We start from the raw sequence: 27,038 nt of genomic DNA on the forward strand, positions 1-27,038 counted from the left end.
GTAAACATACTAAATCATACTCTCACATTTTTTTTACAAATTTTTTTTTTTTTTTTTTCTACCATAAGTTTCTCTTCTCGAAGAATGTTAACCATGTGGTTTTCTTTTCAATTTTTTCTGATTACTCGTTACATGGGAGAAAACAAAAAAAAAATTAAAAAAAAATAAATAAATATGATTTACGATCCAACACGTATATTTTTTAAGGTGGAGTCAGACAAAAATTATTAAACCTAATTCGTAGAAGTTCGATTTCTATGCTATAAGCTTCAAAGTTGCGCTTTTATCATTTGGTTCTTAATTTTAATCACCGTTTTTCACGATTATTTTCATATAAATTGTAACCGGTTATTTGGCACCTTTCTATTTATCATGAAAATTATTATAATAATGAAATGAATATATTTCCTCGACATTTTCATATTTTTCTCTCCTTTTTTTTTCTAATAGGTACATTTTTCATTATTTAGTCTTGTTTTTGAATTCGTTTCATTATCAATGTTTTAAATTAACTAATCTCTGATAAACTAAAATCACAGATTCTCGTTCGTCTCGCTATTTATCATACAATTGTAGATAATTAGATATATGTATATATATATATATATATATATATATATAATATATGTTAATAATTATCTGCAACGTATGCATATAATATTACACATTTCAATTCTCGTCGATTCAACTTTTTCATTCATTTCTTTATTCATTTTAGTAATGTTTGCTCAGTTTTCTTCACTACAATTAAAAACAGCTTTTACATGTAACTACGTAAATAATATTATCATTCGAGGGAACTTCGCTATTGTATCTCTTAAGTCTGATTTTTGTTTTACACAAGTACAATACTTATAGAGAAAATAAAGCACAGCGAGTGTTTCGGGCAGTCGAGGGAGAAAATGCAAAAGAATCAATTCAATATCTGTATAACAAAAACCAGCAAATCATTTTAGGCAACGATTTTGATGTATTTAATTCATATACGATGGATTCATTATCAATTGATGACTTTTACATAGCTACAAATTGCTTTTTCTTTTTCTCCCCGAGTCGCCGTACATCAGTTTTTGCAGAATATATTTTTCGCCGCAGATGCATGCTGTATGGTGGGTATATGTACACGTTGTATATACACAAAGTATACTTATCGATATTGTATTTAACTTTTTTTTTTTTATTTTCCTAGTTTTTTGTGTTTCTCGTTTCACGATTACACAGACTATAACAGGATATAATTTTTATAATCATTACAAGTCTACGTTACAAATTATTCGATTTTATTTACAAACGGAAATCCATACGTTGGTAGCTTTCTATTTAGAAACCGTCAGCGGGGAACTCAAGAGTTATCAAGTTGTGCCCAAAAACAGTCTCGAATCAAATCCAAATTTATAGAGTCAAGTGTTCAAAGTATATAAACAACCGAAGAAAAGTAAAGTGGAGATCTAATTTTAGCGGGAAAGAAAAAAAAGTAATCTGAATAGAAAATATTAATTGCTTCTAGCTCGCTAAGTCAGTGCAGATTTTTTCCATTCTATAACCGCCTGTAATAAACATTCCCAAATTGAATTTATTCTCATATACAGTCAGTTTCGGCACTTTGTAACTTGAGACCCATGTAATAATTTTCCTTTTACCTATAACAGCCTAGTTAAGGAATCTATTTACTTTGCGACAGAGTTGTCGTGACACAATTTGCATTAAATTGAGGGAGAAAGTTGCGTAAAAATTCATAATTTCATATATATACATATTTATATATATATACAAAAAAACAACAACTCATTTTCTGTCTTTCCTTTGTTTTCGTACAACTTAATAAACTCCGATGTTATTATTTTCTATCCAACGTAGCAACATTCATCGAAACGAAGTAGAGAAACTGCAATTTCCTCTACGTTAAGAAATGTTGTATATACTTTGAATGAAGTGAATTGTATTTTGTTAAATATTTGCAGATCTACCATGATCATCGTATATTTCATGACTCGTTGAACGATTGTCACAAAGGTACGAAAAAATAGGAAAAGAACAAAGCATTCGAATAGAAAATGAGATGAAAATTGACTAGTGGAAATAAGTTTGGTTGGTATACATACCATAATTTATACATTATTTTACATACTCTCTTTCTCTCTCTCTCAACAGTAATTCAGCGAAATGGATGTATAATGTTCATCGTATAAAAAATTTTTTTCAATATTCATTACATTATACATTAGGTGTTTGTGTCTGCGGTTCGAGTTCTCTGTCGATTAATCTCACTTTTACACCTCATCTCACCGGATATCTAGCTCCATCTAGGCTACGCACGTGAATGGCCACGCGACATGAACCCGGAGCTAAATATCAGCCCTATATTTCTGCGACGTCATTTTCGAACCGAAATTTTTTCGTACATTCGAAACAAGTCGACGCGGATTTTGACGGTCAAAACGCAAGCCCCCGTCACTCCTGTTTCAGGATTAGTCGGGGGTAACCAGCAACTCCTAGGCAAGCTCTCTCTTAGTCTTCGCTTCCGCGTAGAATTGGGTCGTAGACGAAGGGGCCGAAGGTGCCTGGAACTGACGAGTCAACACGTAGACCACCGCTTCATACGTTGCCATCATTATGGCTGTGTTTGGAATTTGTCGCACTAGCTGAGTCGCCAAACCCCTGTACATTCCTCTGGGACCTTCCTCCGCGCACACCGTAGACAATGTCTGCCAGAATGTTCTGTACTTTGTACCTTCCTCTCGAAGACGTGTTCTCGCCACCTCTGCGCAGTCCCAGAAAAAATTTAAATTAACAAATTAGTATATGTATGACAAAGAAAATAGGTCAACAAATCAGAACGGAGCAAGAAAATCAGGGGTATGATTTAAGCTTATTATATAGTTAAACTTTTTTTTTTTTTTCCACTGTTAAAGTTTATCGGTTGCTATAGAGTATACATGTGTTCAATTTTTCTCATATTTCTAATAAAAACTGTTCATGGTTCGTAAAACGTTGTATGATAAAGTGCAGAAATTGGAGAATCAACATAAAAGTTTCGTATTTGGTACCGGTAATAATAATAAACTTAAGAACCTTAGTTATCTAAAAAATGATTAAAATCCTAAATTATTGTAACCCAATTACGAAACACTGACGCAATTATTTTCATTTAATTTGTTTTTTTTTCTACATCTATAATACATGCATAATCGTAAAAGATATTGCTTTTTAATTCGAATTTCCTCCTCGAAAGCAAATTACTTCTGTATATTAAATATTACAACGATTGAGAATAAAGAATGAATATTTTTCAGTCAAGTCGATAATTTCAAATTTATTTTACAATACTCTAAATTTTGTCACAGGCTTAAATGACGTATGGTCGTGTTTCGGAACTTTGCCCCCCCCCCCACACCCCAGACCGATCAGCAAAAACACAAGAGAAAGAAAAAAAATCAACCGATAATTTTACATACGATACATTACAGCAATATACGTAATAGTTGAGAAATAAAACATCTTTATAGTTATCAGTATAAATGTGTGTGGAAGAAAGAGCTTTTTTTCCCCCACGCGAAGACGGCGTGCTGTACAAAGAGGCATTAATTGTTTTACTGCGCTTAATAGTACGCGACTGTAAAAAAAAAAAAAAAAAAAAAAAAAAAAAAAAAAAAAAAAAAAAAAAAAAACGCGGATAAAAGTAAACGGAGCCGTCACATACTTTGACCGCATCTCCAGCTGTCGGGTGTACGAATATCATATGTCTACATTGTGTTTCTTGGTCTAGACTGTGTGCGATAAGATTTGATCCACAGACGATGCAATGGTAAACATCGTTTTTGGAACGTGTGACGTTTCGTCGTTTTATGCGCATATATAATTATTACGATCATAACACCGGGATTGGAAGTATCGAAAGACGCCATCTGAAGACAGAAGATATAACGCTCGCCAACTGCGTCGCATTAAATTATAAATATATCATTTTATCCCGTACTTTATCTCCGCGTTGATTCACAACGTTGAAAAATGTTTGTCTAACATCTTGCGCGGAACTGTTCGTGGATTGTTGTTAACGCATTTCACGTAAGAAAATCAGCTGATAACCCAGTTCGACGCCATCTTGCCCCTGCACACTTTTGACCCCAGCAACATTTATCCTGATTATACCGAAGAAAACTAACGTAGAGATAAATAAAATGTTATAAAAATGTCTTACATTATTTTCACATATTCATCACGAGTCGTTTTTGCCGCGGTGAATCCTAAATTCTATTTTCAACGAGAGATGTTTGCACAGGAAATGAACTACGGACGTCTAAAAAATTTTAAATCTATATCAGGCTGAAGTCAGTAACGTTATTGTAATGATGCATCATTAGAAAAACTCGGTCATTTTACAACTTTGGCTCTACCTGAAATTTAGCAAACCGTTAATAAAGCATCAAAAATCGACTCGGATTTTTTAAATTCAACTTTTTCGGTTGTTCTAAAGGTACAAAATAGTAGTCTTTGTTTCAACGTTCCGAAACGTTCGCGTTACTAACTTCAGCCTGGTGAATTTATCTAACAGCGTTCTTGAACTCGAATTATACATCGAATCCGTTATACGTCGCGAATTAATACTTGAAATTTTTATCACTAGATTAGAAGAAAGAATCGTTTATAGCTAATCGAGGTAAATAATTGTCGCCCATTATGTCAGGCCGCATGAATTATGCATGAATAAATAAACCACGCGTGGAATAGTATAGTTCTGGCTAAGGCGCCACAGATAAATAGCTTAAATCTATCTTTAGATCAACCGGGCGAATATCTACAGGTCTTGTCGTAACGCAAGCCAAGCAGAAGGCATAGAAGAAGGAAGAGGAAGAAAAGACGACGTCCCAAATCATCCAAGTTCCAGTTTCACAAAAGTCATTGGAATTTCATCAACGATTGAATCTTACACAATCAACTCTCCTCCTCGGTCATCAGCTTAGCTCTACGCTAAATGTGCGAATTTTAATAGCAGCGGTTGATTGGTTCAAGGCCAAGATCAAGGTCAATGTTGAACGTGATCCACACCGCGGTTATTCGTTAATTCATGGATCCTCACGTGCTGTATTTTTCGCACATTTCACAAGCGTTGTAACGTTTCGCGTGTTTGCATTGGCAGTCGGATGCAGAGCAGAAATTCGGTTTTCCGAAACCAGATGAAAAATCGCACGCGGCCTTCAGGATACGTTTATTTTTTTATTTCAAATATTTCATTTACAATCAACCTGCGAGTGAAAAATTTAGTATTCGCTATAAATTTCGACTGTCGATTTTTTTTTTCTCGAGAAAATGGTGTCATTGTCGATCGGCGCAGTTTTTTTTCCCAGTAAAATTGGCCAATAAGAATTCCCGAGTTATATGCGAAAGTGTTAATTTTTTTGCTGTCCGAAAAGAACTCAATAACCGATCAGCTGATTCAGATAAGATTTGTTCCATTGGTTCTCGGCTTAATTTAGCTTGCAACTGATCAGATTTTGAATAAAATCGGCCGACGTTCAAGTTTCCCAAGAAAAAATTAACATCTTTCGGTAATAACTTCTTATTCGCATAAATAACGCAAATATACATATCCTTCGTATTTTTCTTCTATTTCCAACCATAACAATACGGAAGTATAAAACTGGTGGACGATTCGAAAAGTATCGAATTTCCCAATCATTGAAAAGCTGTGGTTGCGATGAAATTAAATTTAGTTTAAAACCGTACATAAAAATTCACTATAAATATAAAAGTACATTTTTTACTATACTCCTCTGCTATTCAATCATCGATTGTTAAGTTCGATCAACTTCTGCGGATTTGAGATGCGAATGTGATGTGATTAACGACTGATCACTATCGCACACACACACGCACGTGCAGATCGTTAATCGTCGATAGTTTCTTACCATGCGGATATGCGATACAGGAAGCGATGGTTTTAGAAAATGCTCCGGCAGCCATGAACTCAAGAAAGTCTCGCGACGTCTTCGAGTTGGCGTCGAAATTTCCTGATCGAGTCCGATGCGTCGTCAGCCAGGTTTTGACGGCCTCGTAAATAACGAAGTGTACAACGGTCTCGCTAATGCCCATATAAGAGGCGGTGATTCCCTTGTAGAAGCCGATCAATCCCTGAAAAATAAACGCAAGCGTTTTAGCGATGCTCATTAAGATGAAAATAATCGATTGCTTTTTATTTTTTTTTGAAACGGAGCGTATGGAACCAAAATTTCCTAAACTTCAGTACGTAGTCTTAACAGTGGAAAAGTTTTTCGATAATTTATAGTTTCATTAAAAATATTTTTCAATTTCAGGTGAAAATCTTCATTCGTCTTTCACTTGTCATATCAAATAGGTACTCAGTAAGCAAGACAATGATGATAATTCGTACTTTAATCACATAAATTGATATTTTATCGCGTCGTTTATGGGAGGAAAAAAAAAAAACCGATTGTAAGGAAAAATAATCGATCATACTAGATTGATCGTGAAAAAATAAGGATTTAATCGAAAATTTTTAAAACACCGAGTTTTAGAATTTTGGAAATTTGATGTGTTCAATTTTCCGAACAAAGTCAGAGTATACTTGTAATATTTATCGGACTATTCTTTTCTTTTACCCACATTTCGCAGATGATTGAAAATCACGTGCGAAGGCAGACAGCAAACAATTACCACGGGATTGTATAGCGTGCCGTTACGTAAATTCTAAAGATACAACCGTGCATGATATATTGTTAAATAAACAAACTATCATATGCGTCATTTGCAATTTTTCCGTTCGTTTATTAAAATAAGACCGGTTTTCAACAACACTCTTTTACGAATTTTAAGCGTTATTATAAATCACGAGCTTAAGGATTCGTTGTACTTGTATTCGTATTAATAATTCATACATTTTGCCGTCTCAGCGTTGAAAGTGCTAAATCGATAATACTTCGACTCTTATTGCGCAAACGTTCACGTGATTCAAGGCTGTGCAATTTTCTATGCATAATTTGACGATCTAAGTTAATGAGGGTTAAAAATAGATTTGGCACAGGAATTATATGTGCAATATTTCGCGAACATTGCAGTTGAATTAGGGATAAAGTATTGATTTACTCCGTCGTCCGAACGATCTTGTTACCATGTAATTATCTACCTGATAATAATAACTCTGTAGTATATTATTTCCCGAATTTAAGAATTGAGAATAAAGATAATGTAAAGAAGAAAATGTACAAATCGCAATTGAATCATTGCATTTACTTAGAACTTACTTTCTTAGCAGTTTAATTAACTTCCAACAATCGCAAAATTGTTGTGACGTGGTATGAAAACGAATTTTGTACACAGGGAAAAAAAAAAAAAAAAAAACAAACAATTTAAGACCGATAAATTTTAATTAGAACATCTAAATTGGAGGTGAAAAAAACGCTGCATAATTTTTTTACGCTGACCGTTATTTCAAATTATCGTTATTCAATTGATTTCTGAGAGTTTTTTGCAACTGTGACGTCACTTCAGCAAATAAATATACTCGAACAAGGTACTTCTATTTTTTTTTCTTTCGAAAAATACGAACGCCAAAATTTTCAATACTACGCCTACTTGACTTGTTAGCACCTAAAGAACGCCTAATTATGCTATAATTCACGTTTGGTAATTTTCAACTCCAGGGTGAAGTTAATACGCGTGAATTTAATTATCGCGATTTACCTTCTTACTTCGAACAAATATTTTTTTTTTTTTTTTACATCAGCATAGGAAAAACTCCACGTGATGTTTCGATTTGCTAATATTATTGAGCCCTTACCCATGACAGTGAGAAACATGTGAACCAAGATAAAATTGCAGCGTTTAATATTGTTGTGTAGTGGCGCAGTTCAAGTTCAGAGTTATAAATATCTAAATATAGGTACATGTTATTATAGACTTTACAGAGCAACCGAATTTGCTCGATCATCAAACGCGTGTTTTTTAATTTCCCGTTATTACTGCGCGGCGTTTGTAACTACATAGAACCTTGTTATACGGTCAGCAAAACGCTTAATTTGGTATTCGGAAATCGATAACTCGCGTTACCGGGGTCAACGAAACAATGTTTTTATACATTACCATATTACCGAACTAGTGAGTCAATCTATGTAAAAATTTTCACCGTCAAGTAGATAAAAGAAATGCGAGAGTATAAAATAAAAACTTGCAACAACAGCCAAAACGACAATAATATCCTGATCGATTACTAACGATATAATTTTCACGTGACAAGCGGCTGCACAAATCTTCTTTCTGATTATAATTAATATCATGCGTGTAGAAAATGAGATAAAATAAAATAATCTCGACGGAATTGCATTCGCGTGGGGTTTGTAAATTTCATTTGCATACGCGTATCTGTTCCGTGTGTACGTGTGTTGTACATGTGGTTATGAGATTGAAGCATGTCTGATGTACGATAGAGATAAGAGATAATTCACCTGGCGTGAAGTTCACGTGAATACACATACACAGACGATGAAAGAAAAAAAAATCGGCAACCATGATAAAAGAAATATCAAAATTTTATCAGCGTAAATTCACCATGTAAGCATGTATGATTTTATAATGTATACGTGAAGCCAGAGATTGCGATTGACTGTGTTAATTATTATTAGTACAGGTGATCCGATATTCAACGCTGCTTCTCACTTGATCATTCATATACATACATATATACCGATTAGAATAATCCATCATACTCAATCATGTTATACTTAAAAATTTTTTTTTTAAGATTACAGGATCCCAGTAGTATATAGTTCTAATAGAAACATATCGTAGAAAATATAAGATTCATTCCGTGCCAATTTGATCATATGGTTATAAATATTACAACACAATACTATGGTGAAATCTGTAAAATGAGTAAAACAAATTGTTTCATTTATTTCATTCCTCGGCGTTGTTATTAGTGAACAAATTTTGGGACGTGAGAATTTCGAGATGAAAAGAAAAAAAAAAAACAAAAAAAAAACAAAAAGAAAAGAAACGAGGATTTGAGGGTGAAAAATTTACAATAAAATGAAAATATAACATCTATAAAAAATGACATTGTTGAAGAAATGGCAAGATGGGATAGGATAGGAAAAAAAAAAAAAAAAAATCCGAGAGTTCAAAATAATATTCTTAAATTAACCAGGCAGAATGCCCCATATAAATGAATTGTGCATATCAGTTTTTATCGGTCCTTATATCTCGTGGTAGATTCGATAATACATCATTTCACACGTCCTCGATGCGTATGCGTGAAAAGTTTCTGATCATTCATACGTTAATCATTAAATATTATCTGTGCTCGTAATATATATATATATATATATATATAATATATATATGTATATATATGTATATATATATGTATATATATATATACGAAGAGCGACCAAGTAAGCCAATAAAAAAAAGTTTCACACGCGACTACCGCGTGGTTAGACCGAGGTGGCGAAATTGCGGGGTGCCGGCAGTGTGTGTCACACACGCCGCATATTAAGAAGGACAAGCACGAGGCGACGCAACTCGGTGTACATTTCCATCGTTATACTGTCGCGAGAGCCTCGCGCTCGCCTTTGCCTCTGCAAATTGTCAGGGTATCGCGATGCGATTAGGAGCACCGACCTCGGGACAACATGCTAATTCATTTGATGACCACTTTGTACAGCAATAATAATGACAATAATAGTACCGATAAGAATGCTAATTGGAATTGAAATGCAAGTACTCGCAGAAATACCAAATACTAGCAACAACAACAATAATAGCTATGCTAATACTATAAACAATGCTACTAATACCAATAATAGTACCAAATACTAGCAACAGCAATAATAATAATACAAACACTAGCAGCAATACTTCTACTACCAATACTAGTACCAAATAGCAGCAGCAGCAATAATAATAATAATAATAATAATAATAATGATGATGATGATGATGATGATGATGATGATGATGATGATGATGATGATGATGATGATGATGATGATGATGATGATGATGATGATGATGATGATGATGATGATGATGATGATAGCAGCAATACCAACAATGATACTAACAATACTAAGAACAATACTATTACTAATACTAATAATACTAATAATATTAATAATAATATTAACCTGCGAAGGAGACTTGATGCGGGTAAATCTTGCACGGAATGGAAAGAAAACTGTGAGACTTGATGCAGGCACGATAAGCGCGGAATAAGATTTTTCGTGAAAGCGAGATGAGAATAAGAATTTTCACCAATAAGAGGTCAAGGCATTGAATGAGAAAACAAAAAGAAATCGAATCACAAACGAGAACTTGGATATCAGCGATGCTCCGTTTCGAATCGCTTCAAGTGTTGATAATTCCTAGCAGATTCGTTTAATTTCACTGTACGATTTTTTGTGTTATACACTTAGAAGACTATTTTCTACGAAATCACAGAGTTATTTCTTTTCCATCGAGAGAAAAAAGGTTCGTGGAAAATTTCTCCGCACAATTTATACAAAATGTACCGAATGTACCGATATTCAGGTCGTAAATCAGCGTCGGAGGTGAGTAAATGAAGCGAAAATTAAACACCCGTAGTGTATATTGTAATTGAAAGAAGTTGATACAACCGACATTGTAAGCATACCTATGCCACTTGGCAGTTGAGTATATTCAGGGTAGCGCTTGTTTGCGAGCTTGAATTTCGTTTATTTTTGGAGCAAGCTTTTCTATTCGCGAAGCATTGAGTCCATCTTGGCTTCGCTGGCTGGCACGCAAAGAGAAGAGAAGAAAGAAAATTATGCAGAAAGCGATTATACACGATCATCTTGGAACGGAAATAAAATTTCACCGCCTTTTAACAAGCCTCGAGATAAATTTTTCACGACAAAGTTTTATTCTTAAACAACTGACTCGTTGAAAATACTAAATTCTTAAACTCGGGACAATTATATCATTCGGGTACAATTTCTTCTACAACGTGAATAAGGTTTTAAACATGATCACGGTTCTCGTTATGAGAGCGGTTGCGGGGGCTGTCAGGGAAACTTAAGATCTTAACGATAGAAATGAAATTATATACAACTCTCCTTCCTTAAAAATCAACGGAATGTAATCCTTTTCACGTGGAAATAAATCCTCCTAATTCCGCAATCAATTGTACGATATTTCCAAGCTTCAGCTGCAGAAACAAGTGTTGAAGGGAAAGAGAAAAATATGTACGTTGTAAAAAAGAAAGACATTGGATGAGAAATGGTGAACGAGATAAAAGAAATAAATAAAAAAAAAAATGAAAAATAATATATAACGTCGTACAGAAATAAATATTATTTCTATTCTTAACCTATAACGTTAGAGATAAATATACACGTAAATATATGCGCATGCTGGGTTAATCGATGAATTCATTCAGTCTTCTAGTTGCGATGTGTTCGTATAATCAACGGCGAAAAAGAGAAGAAAAAAAAAAAAAAAACGAAGTAGTAGAAAAATAACAAGAAGAACACGGAGTAGATGTATAAGAAGTAGTATAACTGGTAAGAAGGTTTGCACCAAGCCAGACACAACACGCAGCACGGGGCCAACTATTTAATTACCTATACCTATGCGAAGTACGAAGCACTGTTTGTCATTGATAAGAAAGAGAAAAAAAACACACACACACACACACACACACACACGCTCATACACGCACGCATATACATGATACATGAAGCAATATTATCTTGCGAAACAGCGATCTATAACGTAGATCACGTTATTAGTTCGGGAACAGACGATGATAACTTAGAAATGTAATTGTCTGATCGTTGTTACAGCTTCTATAATATAGACACTATTTACAGAGTGAATTGTTAACGACCAATTGTTCAATGCGCATGCGCTAAAATTTTATAACCGGAGAGCGGTCGCTTTGTCAGGGCGACCAACATTTTTGAGGTTACACACGACGCGGCGATATGCGATATGAATTTATGAACGTTGGCCAACCTGACAAAACAAGCGCTCTCTGGCTATAGAATTTTAGCGCATGCGCGTTAAACCATTCAATCGCACATTTTTCAATTCAATATTTTCGCCTGAATTTTGTTACCAGGGCGTTTTTGGGGTCGCTGATCACGAATCTGAAGTCGGAATTTGATTATTTTCAAATCCAAGATGGCGGAGCCAATATGCCTGATACAAAATCGCAACAGCTATCAAAATACGATGAATCTGGCCGAAACTTGTTACTCGGCGGTTTTTTCGAGTTATATATACGAAGAAACGAAGATCATTTGAAATCCTAAATAAATTCTGATAAAGCCAAGAAATGGACATTTTTTTAGATGGGACGCTGAGCATCTCACCGTGCCCGAAAGTTTTCAACCATTTGGTCGTCGGCAGTTCAATCTGGATATGTAAGATGCAGGGGAAAAACTATTCCAGACTCTTCGCAGATCGTTACTAAGAATGATTTTTATTAGCTACGATTTGGAATCTGTTAATTTATAGAATGTGATGAAATTTCAGGTTTTTCGCCGTTTTTGTTCGCTGATAACAACGCACGACTGATAAAGAAAATGTTACTATTACGGTACTCGACATTTTAAAGGCTGTATGAAACAAGAGTAAAAAAAAAATTTGAAAAAAAAAAAATTAAAAACAAAAGAGTGAAAAAATGTAATCGTAAAACTCACCGATTGCTGATATATCGTTTGAACGCATTTCCACGCGGTTATTCGATTCGTATGGTGATCCAGCTGCAACCTCGTCTTAACGAACCAAATTGGATTCGTTGCCGTGCACGCGACAAAACCTGAAACACAAAACACGCACCACTTTGAAAAAAACGGGCCACACGTGATATTGTAGCATTTCCTTGGGAAGACGCGCAAAAAAAATATTATTATGGAATTAATATAAGTTTATTTATACAGGCTATTATTATTTATTCTTTTGAAAATTGTACAACAATTCTTAGGATATTTGTTATCGTATATTCGGATGAGAATGAAATTCTGTAAAAAAAAAAAAAATATGCGCGAGGTAAGTTCGCAGATACGATACTTTACAGCATCGAAAAACGTGCGGAACGTAGTTGCGGCGATAAAACGCGAACAAACACAATCGTGAAATTTTTGTTTACAGAAACGTCCGTGAAGTGAGTAACTGAATCTCTTCCTTCACAGCCGTCGAGACGCTAAATACACATTACACGCGAAACTTACCGTACATATAACCTAAATTCCTTCCAGTTCGATAATTAGGCTAACTAAAAATGAAAAGATAAAGGTGAGATGAAGAATAAATGAAAAAAAAAAATTAAATTATAATATGCTCGTGATAAAAATGTGCTTTAGATATATTTTTTCTTTCGAACAAGAAAATTTCCCCGGTCTTTGAAAAGACAAAAATTTATGCTCGTATAATTCTACAACTTTTTTCACGTTTCTCAAAGTACGAATACAACGTATGATCGTTGATTTTTGAATAGAAAAACGTAGAAAAAAAACAGGGAGGGGGAATGAAAGATATTAAAAAAAAAAATCTAGAAAATTGATAAAATATCAGTGCGTTGTGTGAAATAAATATGAACCGTATTCAAGTCGGTGAAAAAATACCGAGCGTTATATTGTACGAAGAGATTCCGGACAACGAAATAAACATATCGAATCTCATCGCCGGTAAAAAAGTTATAATATTCGGAGTACCCGGCGCCTTTGTACCCGGATGCTCGCGTGTTCACCTCAGAGGATTCATTGAGAAGTAATAATTTGAAGAACGGATAGAAATATAAATAGGACAAAAAAAGACGACAACGAGCCGAAATAACCGAGAACATTTTTTCACCCATCCAGATCCGACGAACTCAGAGCCAAAGGATACGAGGAAATCATTTGCGTGGCTGTAAACGATCCATTCGTTTTGTCCGCATGGGGATGGTCGAAGGGAGCGAATGAAAAAGTAAGTTTTTGAAATGATTTTTTTTTTTTTTCTTAGATATCTCAAAGATGTCCGAAACGATTAACATACCGCGGTTAAGTTTCTTTCTGCAAAGGTTTGCCGTTTTTTTGTTTTTTGTTTTTAATTCACTTTTTTGTCTCTAACGTGAAACGAAAATTGAAAATAAGAGAGATAAAAAATAGACACAAACAAGCAAAAGTTCAAGGTTGTATTACATTAGATCGGCAGCGTTGCCATAGGCGTATTGCGATAGTGTAAATCGTTGCCAAGTCGCTCTCGTTATTATTGTTATTGTGGTGTCACAATCGCTAGGTGAGGGTAATTTTGTTGATTGGCAAACGATGCAATTTGTTGATCTATTGATTGTAAAAAAATAGACTTCTTGGCTGTAGTAATTATAGATATTTCAAACGTGTCACACATCCGTGCGTTGTGTTGTTCACGTAATTTATAATTACAATCTACAATTGCATTAATTATTAAACGAATATGAATATATGGAAGGGAACTGATCGTCTCTTTGTGAGAAATGAAAATAAATTCAACGACAACAGTTTATAAATAATATGCATAGAGTGTGATTCGCGTGGAATTACTAAAAATAAAGACAAAATTTATTAGATTCTTCAAAGTTCTTGGAAGAAAAAAAAAAAGAAAGAAAGAAAATAAATAAATAAATAAAAACAATCAGGGTTGTTCGATCTTTGTCTTCTATTATCCAAAAATGGGAAAAGTGCCAAAATTACGTCGACGGATGTTTTTTCGTTTCTTCGAGATCAAACGCGGAGATTTCTTACAAATTGTAACGCATAACGGAGGAATATTTTATGAAATATTTGTGATATCGTATATCTATCAAACGTAAGTTGAACGTTACGCGGACTGCTAAGGTCATTTTTCAGCCTCTGCAGGCCTTCGGAGATTATTATGTACGCACAAATGAAGGTTGTTTCATTCGATTGGAAATAACATTTTTTTCACGTTTATGGCACAAATTTGAATTGCCTACAAATTTGTCTAAACTCTGAAATTTTTTTTTTTTTTTTTTTTTGAAGGTGATGGTTTATCAGCTAGACGTTTTGAGATAATTTTTTATCGTACACAATCGAATGTTTGAGAGACACGCAACTTTGGAATCTTTTTTTCGTTTCATCTACGGATTTCGCTCAACGAACATTTGGTTACAGGATTTAATTCTCTGTAAAATTCTTCCAGGATCAAGTCAGTATCATATTAATCGTGCTTGACGTAGCGTCAAGTGACAGTTTACAGAAAAAAAAAAAAACAATTCAAATGGGAAAACATTCGAGTTTCGTGAACGAGTATTTGTTAAAAATTGTATTTAATTAAGAAATTTACTTCGACCAGAATACTTTTGTTACTGTATTTACGAGTTTATCAGATGCCGCGAAGATGAAACCAAAACAAAAAATAAAAAAAAATAAATAAAAAAACAAATTTGCTACGAAAAAAAAAAAATACCCTCAAGTTTTCCTCACTCCTTGCATAATTGAATCGTTAGGTAAGGTTGCTGGCTGATCCCATGGCGAGATTCACCCAGGCTATGGGAATGGGTACCGAAATGCCGGAATTGGGGGGAACGAGGAGCCGACGATACTCGATGGTGACCATCAATGGAATCGTCAGAGAAATATTCACAGACGCTGATAACGTTAAGCTGATGTGCCAAGGGCCGAAATTCTGCATTTGAGTCGCATTTGAGTCGCATATGAGGAAAATTGTAATCATTATTCGAAACGTTATTAAAATATATGTATAATATATAAGAAATGTTTACCTTGTAAAATATAAAACTACAACGATTCGTAAAGTTTGCCTATGTGTCTTATTAAATTACTTTTTTCTTATTATAATGTATTATATCGTAACAAATACATCGACGTTCCATTTAAAGAGAAACAAGAAAAAAAAAAAGACATGGAATTATTTTTTATAGAAATTCTCGAAGGAAGTTTATTTTTTTTAGCAGCATGTTCGTCGCTGGAGATAGAGGGAACATGAATAGCGGAAAAATCGAAAAATCGAAAACGATCGATTTGATAACCGGGAATATTTGTCTAGTCTATTTTTAATTGTCCGATTGCAGGCGAGACAGGCTTGCGTGGCTGTTTGCCATGTGGATAAGCAGCTTTTCCCGAGAGGCGTGTAAACAATTTTTGGCAAGCGCATCGTGAACCAAAATTTTTCGAAAAGTAGGGCAAGGAAAAAAAAAACATTCGATCAATTTAGACATTTTTTTTCCTACATCCGCTAGACGATCGTAAAAAATTTTTCAGTAAGAAGATTACAGCGAAGAATTTACTGATTTGTCTTTTGCTTGGGAATTATTCGTTCCTTTTTGGTTTTTTTTCTTTTTCTTTTTTTTTTTTTTAACGTTTTATTTTCTCACGCGTAACATTATATATAACATATACGCATCTGGCCAGATATATCTAATAGTAAAAGTAAAACAAAAGACGGAAAAAAAAAAGCAAAAACGTTTGTGATTTTAGACAGTGGTACTTTTTTTTAAAATTTATTCATCCCCAACGAAAATGAGATTATCATCATTGCAAAGCGGATGAAAAGTCAGATATTATACGTATATGTATACTATAATATCGTTACAATGCGGTCACACGTTGCATTACAGCTGCTACGTCATATCTTGTCTGTGTATGTAAAAATAGAAAATGTATGGCGAGTCGAACTTTCTTCTATACATAGACTACAACGTGTGCTCTATGCAACATAAAATTGATGAGTTAAAGAAGAAGAAAAAAAAAAAAAGAAATCGATATAAATCCTGCAAACGCGATTGTAGATTTATCGCGATATTTTTTATACAGCGTTCAAATAACAAAGTACAATAATTCAAGAGTCAGCGCGTTACGAAAGTGAAAAAAAAAAAAAGAAAAAATTTTTGAAAAAATGTGTAAACAATGATTGAAAGACCGTCGAGTAAAGATTTTAATTTCTTCCGTAACTTAATCCGTATTTTAATCACCGCTTGCTTAGAGGTGAAAAATCAATGCAAATTGCTTGTCAAATGTTGCGACGAATGAGATTTGAACACAAAAAAAAAAAATAAAAATAGGGGTTTACATCTGTGTACGTTTATGTATAGCCATAAGCAATTTGCAGATCAATCGGCGACTCCCTGGAATGAAGAAAACGGAGAGCGAAGCGAGAAAAAAACAAATATTCAACTCGCTCGAGGTATCGACCTACTTCCGACCCGTCCAAAGCACACGGGCCAATGCACCTTGGCAGTTTCTCTCTCGTGTACATATATATATATATATATATATATATATATATATATATGTAGGTATATACATCCACATATGATAAATTCTCGAGAATGCAGCAGCTGTTTAGCAGAATTGAGTTTCAGTCAAGGAATGGCAGCGTGCTTTGCACATCCGAGACAAATCTCAATTGAAAATCAATCATCAGATACATGCAACGTCTCGTGAAAGTTTTGGACGATAAGTTTATTTGTATTTATCGAGCGGAAAGAAAAATAGGTCAGAAGTGAAAAGAAAAGAAAAATCAAATCGCAAATATCCAAGAAATCGATCATTTGTTTTTTTTATTTTTTTTTTCCCCACAAATTCACATGTTCAATAATTTTAGGAAGAGAAAATGAGACGTCCGTTTTAATTTTGGGCCCTTATTATTAATGTTTAGAGGTTCCTGAACGCAATTTTCCATTTTTCATTTGATGAATGTTAAAAAATAATTTCAGTTATTTCGGAAATTTGTAGCAAAGTAACCAGGGAATGAACACAAATATGCGATGCATATTTTTTTTAGGGAATTTAATGATCTACAAAATAGGTCTCTTGTACTTTTTTTCATAACTAAACTCTTTCAAAAGTTATTCATGGTTAAAGTTGAAATAATGTGAAAAATTCACTTTCTTTCGAGATTCACAGCGAAAATACTAAACTTGTCGTAAAATATTGTGGTTCTTTTTTTTTTTCGCAAAGCATTTCAATCGCTATAAAATCATGTTGTTCCGATTAAGTTTGAACCCAAGCAAATGAATATAATCAGACAGAGTAAAACGACCTTGCATTTTTATAACAGTAAATCGGGCTAAGGGCGTCCAATGTAAACACATATGTATTAACATGTGTACTTACATGTATAATTCGTGATATTTTCATTCTAATATAGTAACACACAATTAGCGTATAGATGTATGTATACTTTTGATTACAACTGTTTAAACAGAAGAGTGAAGAAATGAACAGACGGAAAAAAAAATTGTATATTTAAAAAATTTTTTTAAAAATATTAACTTTGCACATCTCAAGGATAAAACGAACGTTTTTTTTTTATTGCCGTCATTCGTCATTGTACTCCTTCCTGACATAATTATGTTACACGTAACTCGGCATTGATCGTCGTTGGTGTGCAAGAAAAAAAAAAAAAAAATTGCTCAACGAGTGTCTATTTTTGCGTTCAGTTTACAATTTGTTTTTTTTTTTCATCATTTTTTTTTCTTCCCTCTTCATCGTATCGTCTAAGAGGAGAAACGAGAGGCGAGTCAGAAACGTTCGGCCTTGACCTCGATATTTTGCCATTTATACATACACCGAGAGGACAGACATAGATGATACGAGGTAATTAAGGACATATGCATGTATATATAACTCAGATACCTGTGTGTACGATAATTGACGCTGTTATATCAGCAGATAAAATTCTGCTAACAATAACAGCCGGCTGGATTAAGCCTTGACGTGGATTCGTGCAGCAATATTATAAATTACAACGCGTTAATGATACTGTAAAATTGTTCGATCAGGAATTTATAATCAATCGAGTCAACGTACCGACATAATTGTTTTACCTACCACCCTTTATCGTTGCGTACACGCGCATATGGATTATATATGAACGCACACATGGCGTCGCAGAAGGTATTTTGTATAAATTTATATTTATAACTTATCTAACGATTAACCCACATTTTATTTTCATTATCTTCTTACGCACGCGGTTTATATTTATACATTGTTATACATAGGTAAAATAATTATTGTACAGGATAACAACAACGCGGCTGCAACGAGAAGTTCATCATGCTTGTGCACGTAAACGAAAGAAATTCATTGTACTTTGTACAGTAATAATAATAATAATAATAATAATGCAATTAAGGGTTAACAAAAATAGTTGGAGAATTAAAAAAGATGAGAAACTACGAGGGTTATATAAGAGAATTATTCAAACTGTTATGGAACAAAAATTTTCAAATAACATTAGATATTTATATGTTATGGAATTGTAACGCACGGCTGGTCGCATACCTAATATAACATAACGTGCAGCGTAACATTGAATAATAAAATGCATGCAAATGCAGTCTGTGAATAACGATGTCTATGATACAAATAATTGAACTTCACCTGAATACAGGCCCGACAATAAATTTCGTCGGTTAGAGCGAACAAGGCATTGTCATTAAACGGATGTAGTTATACAGTACACGATATATATTTATAGCGTGATTCAAAGCAAGATATTATTAATCAAGTCTGCGGTTGATACAACGTTGATAACAATAACAACGATAAAGTGCTGCAAATTGCTGAACAAATAAAATCACGATACGTATTTACGTACAATATATCTGTATATAATACAGGTTATGAACGTAGTAATAGATACGCTGAAAGAAGATTTCATTGAGCTCGACGATTTGTATAATATCATACTGTTATTGCGATTGAGGAACATCGCTGGCTGTCGCAGATATTAATATGTACACCTGGCCGCAGTGACTCTGAGACGGCTGATTTTTCCGTTGAGTTGGTCACGTCGGTAATGCGGAATCAGCCGGCAGCGCCACCGCCGGCCAGCCGCTAAACGGGCTCTATCTTTGTAAACGTAACATAATCCAATACCGTAAAATCTAGCTCAAAAATACATAATTCGACGGTCACACGGGTTACGTTATGTTCACAAAGATAATCTCACCATAGGATACAAAAGTCAACGGCCATGTGTTAGGTTATATTTACAAAGATAATCTAAAATACAAAATTCTACGGTCATGGGTAGGGCCCGGATAAATATGTGTATTGAAAATCACAAAATATGTACAAATAGTATAAACTTCGTGAAAGAAAATATGGAGTGAAAAATAAAAACTATCGTTGAATAGAATACACTTTATTCTGACATAAATTCGTTAAATAAAGTCTGTTCTACTCGACATTAACTGTTATTTTTGACCCCATATTTTTTCCATGAAGTCTATTTTTCCATGAAGTTATATTTATATATTTTGTAATTTTCAATATACATTTATCTGAATCCTAATAATGGGTTATGTTCCGTTTCCGAAAATGAGCCTGTTTCGCGGCCGGCCGTCGGTGGCGCTGCGGGCTGATTCTGCATTGCCAACGTAACGGACTCGTCGAAAAAATGAACCGTCTCAAAATGACTGCGGCCAAGTGTACGCTGCATATATACCTGTATAAGGCGGCGTACAATAATAACGCGACAGCCAGAGAGGAGGTACATAAATAGACGCAACAACGATCGCGTAATAAGACAACGTTTCATATAGTATGAAACTACGTACATAGTGCTACTGGCACTGAAGCGATAGAGGACTAAACCACCGACAAGCGCCAATCAAGCGCCAATCGGTAGTTGCTTGTGTGACAGCGCACAGATTATACGTGCATACGTATATAGTGGCCGATTGCGCATGTAGAAGTGAAATTATACAACCCTCAAGATACGTAGGCTAAAAATATAACCGGTCGACCAATCGCCGTCGCTTAACAACACAATAATTGTTGTTTCACATTCCTAACATCCTGCATTTGCCATTCGATTTATCGAATAACTGCGTAGGTCGCGATTACGATCTTACTCAGCAGTGTAAAATCTATTTCACCGTATGTATACGTTACAGCATAAATACCGTATCTATGCAATAATTTCTATTATCGAAAAATTTTACGCAATCTATTATTTATCCGAATAATAATTGAACCTTGCAGGTGGTATATTATTTGCTTGGCTGAGTTTAAAATAGATCCGTCCTTGGTGCGCAAAATTTACGAACGTTTGTTGTTTATCGCATAGCATGCAGTGCACTTAAAAATACACCGCGTCTAATATCCTCTCAGATAACAGCGTAATATGAGTTCCGACATACGCGAATACCGCGATAAAAGGTGATTGAATTCCGTTGCGGTGTTGTTATTGTTCTTGTTAATATAAACAATGATCTGTTAATCATTTCCAGATATGATATAACTCATTTTAAAAGTATAGTTTATCTTGCAACTTTGAAATTCTTGTAGTTGGTGCAAATCGAGGATATTTTGAAACAACAACAACAACAACAGCAGCAGCTGCGCTCGGGGCGACAAACTGACATAAGTACCTAAATGTAAAATCGGATCTGTAGGGTCTGAAGGCTGACAATGAATTTTTCACACGCCTACGTGACTCGGTAAACGTGCGTGTGTAGCAGACGACGCTATTAGATGACGAAAAAATCCGGAAATAACGCTGTAACTAAATTTGTGAATTTCTTCGATAAATCACAGTATAGAATTGGGTTCACAGAATGAACAAATACAAAACAGACATGACGAATCTGTTTTTCCTGTTCTGTGTGTATAGTGTTGATTATAAAAAGTGCAACTCGATAATATTGACGTTTGTAAATACCCGCTGTAGAACGTTGAGAGCTGCTAGAATTCAATCTCAAGAAAAAGATGAATAAAAACAGCACATACGTGCATATAATATGTGTATATAAATAGAAAAAAAAAATAAAATAAATAAATTGTGTAACACATGCAGAGGGTTTTTTTTTTTGCATTATTTATTATTAATTAGTTATTATTGCGACGTAAATAAAAGCGTGATATCGACACAGTAAAACTCGGATGGGTATTGGAGGAGGGCAGCTTATCACCACGCGGCGAGCAGCAAAGTGCAAAATCGCGGGATAACAGTGAAACTGGATATTGTACCGAAAACCGGTGAACACTGGAATCGTGACGTAGTAAAAGTCGACCCTATTGCTGTCCGGTTATCGGCAGTCATTCAGTTGCAGCAGTCTAACGGTGCATGTACACAATTATCGCATGTTGTCTGTCATTCGCGCATATTATTTTGTATACACAGGCGAAACAGATGAATAAATAAATAAATAAATAAATAAATGAATAAATAATAATAAACGGTGCGATATTATATGGTTACAGTTTATATACACACGCGCTGCTCATATGAATATCGTAAGCAATTTATTGGCCTTTCTTTTTTCTTCTTTCGATTTTACCCTGACTCGCTGATATTGTATTATTAGTATATAAACGTAATTTATTATCGGCACAACACGCTTTGAGTATGTGTCTGTGTAATTTACGCGTAGTAGAATTTACGCCGAAGTGTTTACTGATACGTTAAAGCGAAATTTCTCAAGTCTTGTCAGGTTTTACAAACGAATCGGATACATTTTCCGCTGCATGTTTTATTGCGCAATAATAGTTTTTCCTCGACATGAATAGTTACAAAAAAGTTACTAACTTCGACACGATTGGTTTGACCCAAAACTATACAGTCAAATACAGGTTTACCAGTTTTTTTTGTTGAACCTAGAAACTCTGTAATCTTTAAGAAAAAAAGGTAGGAAAAAAAAATATATAAGAAAGATGACACAAAAATGATTATCAATCAGCTGCACTTACCGGCGGCCGATGCGGAACAGACGTGAACTATCGGGCTGTCAGGAGGTAAAACCGAATTGAAGAACGACTTGCTTTGCGAGTATGTGCAGAAGTATATCGCTCTGGAAGGTGCGACGCCGACCAAGTTTGGTCCCAGGCCTTTGAAAAGGGCCCGTGGGCCCTCGTTCTCGACAATAAACCTCAGGCACGCAACGAGGCCCGGCGGCCTGTGTGGAGGAGGAGGAGCGACACCGCAATGAGACAGAGCCACCATGGAGTACCTGAAAAAACGTCGTGTTTCCGTTTGTTGTCTTTGTTTTCGGAGAAAAGTACTTGTTTGCTATTACGACGTAATGTTTCACGTGTTTCTTAGTTAAATTCGATTTGATATTCAACAAAACGTGCACTATGTTCATCGGGAAGAAATACACTTTCCAATGTTTAAAGAATCATCGAAACCGGTTGAGCGATCTTTGAAATAATCGATAATAAACAAACAAATGCCCTTCTCTTATAATAGTAGTGTAGGATGGTATAGAATGAAATAAAATATAGCCTATATTTATCAGGACGTAATACACTTTCCAATGGTAAAAGAATCGTCGAAATCGGTTAAGCAGTTTCTCAGATAACCGATAACGAACAAATAATATCTCGGTTCTTTTCTAACGAGGCTGAAGTTAGTAACGTTGTCGTAACGAAACATTGGGAACACATCACTATCATCTTCATTTCACAATGATTTTTAAGGAACTATTAGGTGTTGGAATTAATTCGTAGCGTTTTACACATCTGTTTTCATGAAAAAAAAAAAACCGTTACAAATCAATTTCATCACCTAATAAGATTTCGAAATATGAATGTGTTTTGTTTTATTACGGCTTACTGAATTTCGAATAATTCGAAATTTGCGAAATAACGGTTTTTCCTCTGGATGAATGCGTTACGATATCGTTACTAACTTCAATATGATCTCTCTCTCTGTCTTTTCAAAATAGTAATGCGGATGTAGTAAGAGGCTGAAGTTAGTAACGTTACCGTAACGAAACTTGGGGGGGGGGGGGGGGCAAACAACTATTTCGCAAATTCGCAGTAACTGAGGTAGTTCGAGTTTACAAAACATGAATAGATTTATTCTTGTTATAATTTACCGCATCGTCGGACGTCTTTCTAAAATTGCGAAACAACGATCTTTTCGGACACGTGAATCGTCACAATAACGTTACCAACTTCATCTTCACGATGCAGTTTCATCTACCTTGGATATCCGCCGGTGCATAGTCTCCTCCTTTGCTGGGGCGTCGGGAAACTTTTGCAAGTAACGTGGCCGGATGTCAACTCCTTGTGCCCTGAAGGTGGGTAAAAACCAGAAGAGGATGACTGTAGCCGTGTTTTAACTACTTCCAACGGACAAGTGACTATGGCGCCTACCGTACCGGCCACCCTGCGGGCAGAGTACCATGGGGTGGTTTTCAGTCGTGTTTCTCTCTCAACTCCTTAGCTTTTTTTCTTTCCCTATACACATTACACCCAACTTCTGTACATATGAAACGGATTTGATTCCCGGATAATAATTTTGGGGATTATATTATTTTTCAAAACGAAATTGGAACAATTTTTTGCTGTAAAAAATAAATCTAACTTGCTAAAATACAAGGTGACTCAAAAATTCGTTCAAAATGGCGTCAAGAATTTCTTTGAGGCTGAGTAAATGCTCAAATGTCTTTTAAAAAGATCGTATATCATTATGATCAGCTGGTTGCTGGAATGCGGGCTGTCCTACATACATATACGTATGTATATAAAATACTGCGGGAAACGAGATGGATTGCGAACATCTGTCACTACCAACAACAATGCCGGAATGTCTATAGCTCGATGATAACATACTACGCGTTACGCGTTGTGTTCTGAAAAAACAAACAGGCCGAAGACTTGCGGCGTTTGGAAGCAGAGGAATAAGTGGAAAACATACACGCTTGGAAGATGGAAATGCATAATGATTTTATCGGGTGAAATTGGACGAAGACCCGTGAATTTAAATTGAGAATTGAAATGCTCAGGCAGCAATTTTCGATAGAGATATCATTGATTTACATTCACATTGATCTGTCAACCGAATCTACCAAAACTATTTGCCAAAGTCTTTGCATACTCTGCGTATGTTATACATGGAGTTTGCTATAAACCGGTCCGTGGGCTTCAAAAGTGATGCAACTTGTGTACGCGTCTGACAAGAAAGACGTAGTTCTGTAGAAACTAAAGGGAGAACGAAGACGCCTGAAAAATTTTCGTCTACATTTCTTTTACACGAGTGTGCGGGTTGTTTCAGCTTTGTCGTAAAGGGAAAGGAATCCGGATTTCCTTGCCCGGCTATCTGCGTAGAGTTGTAAATTTAGCACGTGAAATTTTGTAAACAAACAATACATACATGTGTGTTTACAGGTATCAGTTCGCATTCCGCGGCGCGGCGTCTCGCCGCACGGCGAAACCTTTCGAAGTACATTTATTGAACGCTGACTAATTTCTTGAGACGAGAACGCGTCGTCACATTATCTAACTCCCGAGTAACCGCTTTACTTCTTCCTCCGAATATATGTCGAAAAAATTGAAGCTGGGTTCGCTATCTTTGGTAATTTTCCATCGTCCGTGGTTTACGCGTACAGCTCTCTCGAGAAACGAGTTCCGGGCTTCCAGAACATAACAACAGCGATTTGAACTCTAATTGTAACTCGCTACTTCCACCTATGCATTTTACAAACATCGACACCACTTTTTCCCCATCTACGACTCATATTTCTCAAATAAACAAGGCGTTTCCGATTTAGAAAAAAGACCGAAGTTCCGTTCGACTCTATGCAAGATTTGTATGTCAATGACCGAAGAAACAACATCACATCTGGTTCCGTGGCCTTCGCGGTTGCACCCGGCGTATTGCACTTGTTTTTCGATAAGGCTGAAGTTAGTAACGTTAGCGTAACGAAACATCAGTAAAAAAATCCAGGAGTTGGTTTTGCAAAATATGAGCACATTTAATTTACCAATATGTTTACTGAATTTTAGACATTCCGAAAGGTGTGAAGTATCGATTATTTCTCAATGCGCATCGTACAAACACGTTACTAACTTCATTCTCATGTTTTTCGGTCATCACACGCGACCCCGTTCAGGTTTTCACCCGAAACCGGAAATCAGCCGCGGAATCGATGCGACGAGTACTCCTGAACTTCGAGTCAATGATTCGATGATCGAATGTAGGATGCTTCATGGGGTGGGGGGGATCGCGCCGGAATTTTAATGAAAGAGAAGCTATCTTTAGACTCAGCTCTGGTCCCGCAGCGATGATGATATCATAATTTCACCGTTCGTAGACGTGATATTATGAAACGAACATACGCGGATATATGTATTATTTTTCCTACGTCCGTTGCGCACAACCACCACCTACACCCACACGTGCTGCGCGTTTTCATGAAACATACGTTGCATGCATACACGGAGGAAAAGCCAAACGTGTGTGCGCGGTCGCCACAAGTTTTATCCTAGGCTCGGCTTCACTGCGTAGAAATGACACGACGCACGGATGCCACGATGTTATGCACCGGGCGAGATAGAAAAAATACGCCGGCATTCCGGCGTCGCATTTTTCACGTGTAGCTGAGTTTTTTCGAATCAAGAGCGATCGGTGTTGGGATGAATAAATGCAGTGCGGGACCCACCCTCCGGCAACGAGGTGAATTACTGTGTCGCGCTGCGACATTCTTCGTTCCGTCTTCGTCGTCGTCGGTGGACAGAGATGCTAGAATCCTCCGAGACGCATTCACACGCACTTGATCAGCGTATAAGCAGCACTTTACCCCATAAACAAATGAGAAGATCTGACGATGTAGGAATGACAAATAAAAAAATAATAATAATAACGTTGACCTAAACCCCCACGGGCCTCCTCGCCCAGGACACTTGGTTATCTTCTATCTGTCTTTTAGGCACTGCTTTGTCTTCTATTTGATATATTTATATTTTTATTCAGTTAAAAAACAGATATTACACTTTGATACTCGACGCACGACCAACACGCACTAGCCGCTGAAAACAACTGGCTCAAATTCTCGGTTCCTGGTTGGCTCTCGAGGCCTCGTTCATCCACGAACACAACAATCGGCAGATTAAACCGTGAATACTACTCGTTGTAGATGTGAGCTCGCACTGGTACCACAGACCTATAAAAGATAAGCTAAGCGCTCTTATGAGCCGCTTGAAGCAAACATGTAAAGGACAGAAATATGCCGGGAGTACTCCTTACCCTCTCTGACGATATTTGCAGCGGGGATCGAGGCGGTAGAGGAGAATGAGGCGAAATTATGCGCCTACATC

General features: G+C 35.7%; 1 protein-coding gene and 1 long non-coding RNA gene across 5 annotated transcripts; one reads left to right on the forward strand and one right to left on the reverse strand.

Annotated features, from left to right (window-relative positions):
- LOC107222493 (mitochondrial carrier protein Rim2) lies at window positions 1–26,854 on the reverse strand. Of its 4 annotated transcripts, none has more exons than XM_015661882.2 (6): window positions 26,384–26,854; window positions 23,923–24,108; window positions 22,686–22,945; window positions 12,681–12,799; window positions 5,907–6,129; window positions 1–2,761 (listed from the first exon to the last, which is right to left on the reverse strand). In XM_015661882.2, the coding sequence occupies exons 1-6, from the start codon at window positions 26,422–26,424 to the stop codon at window positions 2,493–2,495; spliced, it is 1,098 nt and encodes a 365-aa protein (XP_015517368.1). In that variant the 5' UTR covers window positions 26,425–26,854; the 3' UTR covers window positions 1–2,492. The 4 variants fall into 4 exon arrangements, with proteins under 4 accessions (XP_015517368.1, XP_046602761.1, XP_046602760.1 ...); XM_046746805.1 differs by having other exon boundaries at window positions 23,923–24,013; window positions 26,384–26,847; XM_046746804.1 differs by having other exon boundaries at window positions 23,923–24,179; window positions 26,384–26,847.
- Window positions 13,153–15,700, forward strand: LOC107222494. The gene is made up of 3 exons (XR_006906426.1): window positions 13,153–13,275; window positions 13,842–13,947; window positions 15,470–15,700. It is a non-coding gene; the product is annotated as an uncharacterized LOC107222494 (long non-coding RNA).
- Window positions 26,855–27,038: the final 184 nt, after the last annotated feature.

This window comes from Neodiprion lecontei, chromosome 1 (assembly GCF_021901455.1).
Source record: "Neodiprion lecontei isolate iyNeoLeco1 chromosome 1, iyNeoLeco1.1, whole genome shotgun sequence".
NCBI classification, from domain to species: domain Eukaryota; kingdom Metazoa; phylum Arthropoda; class Insecta; order Hymenoptera; family Diprionidae; genus Neodiprion; species Neodiprion lecontei.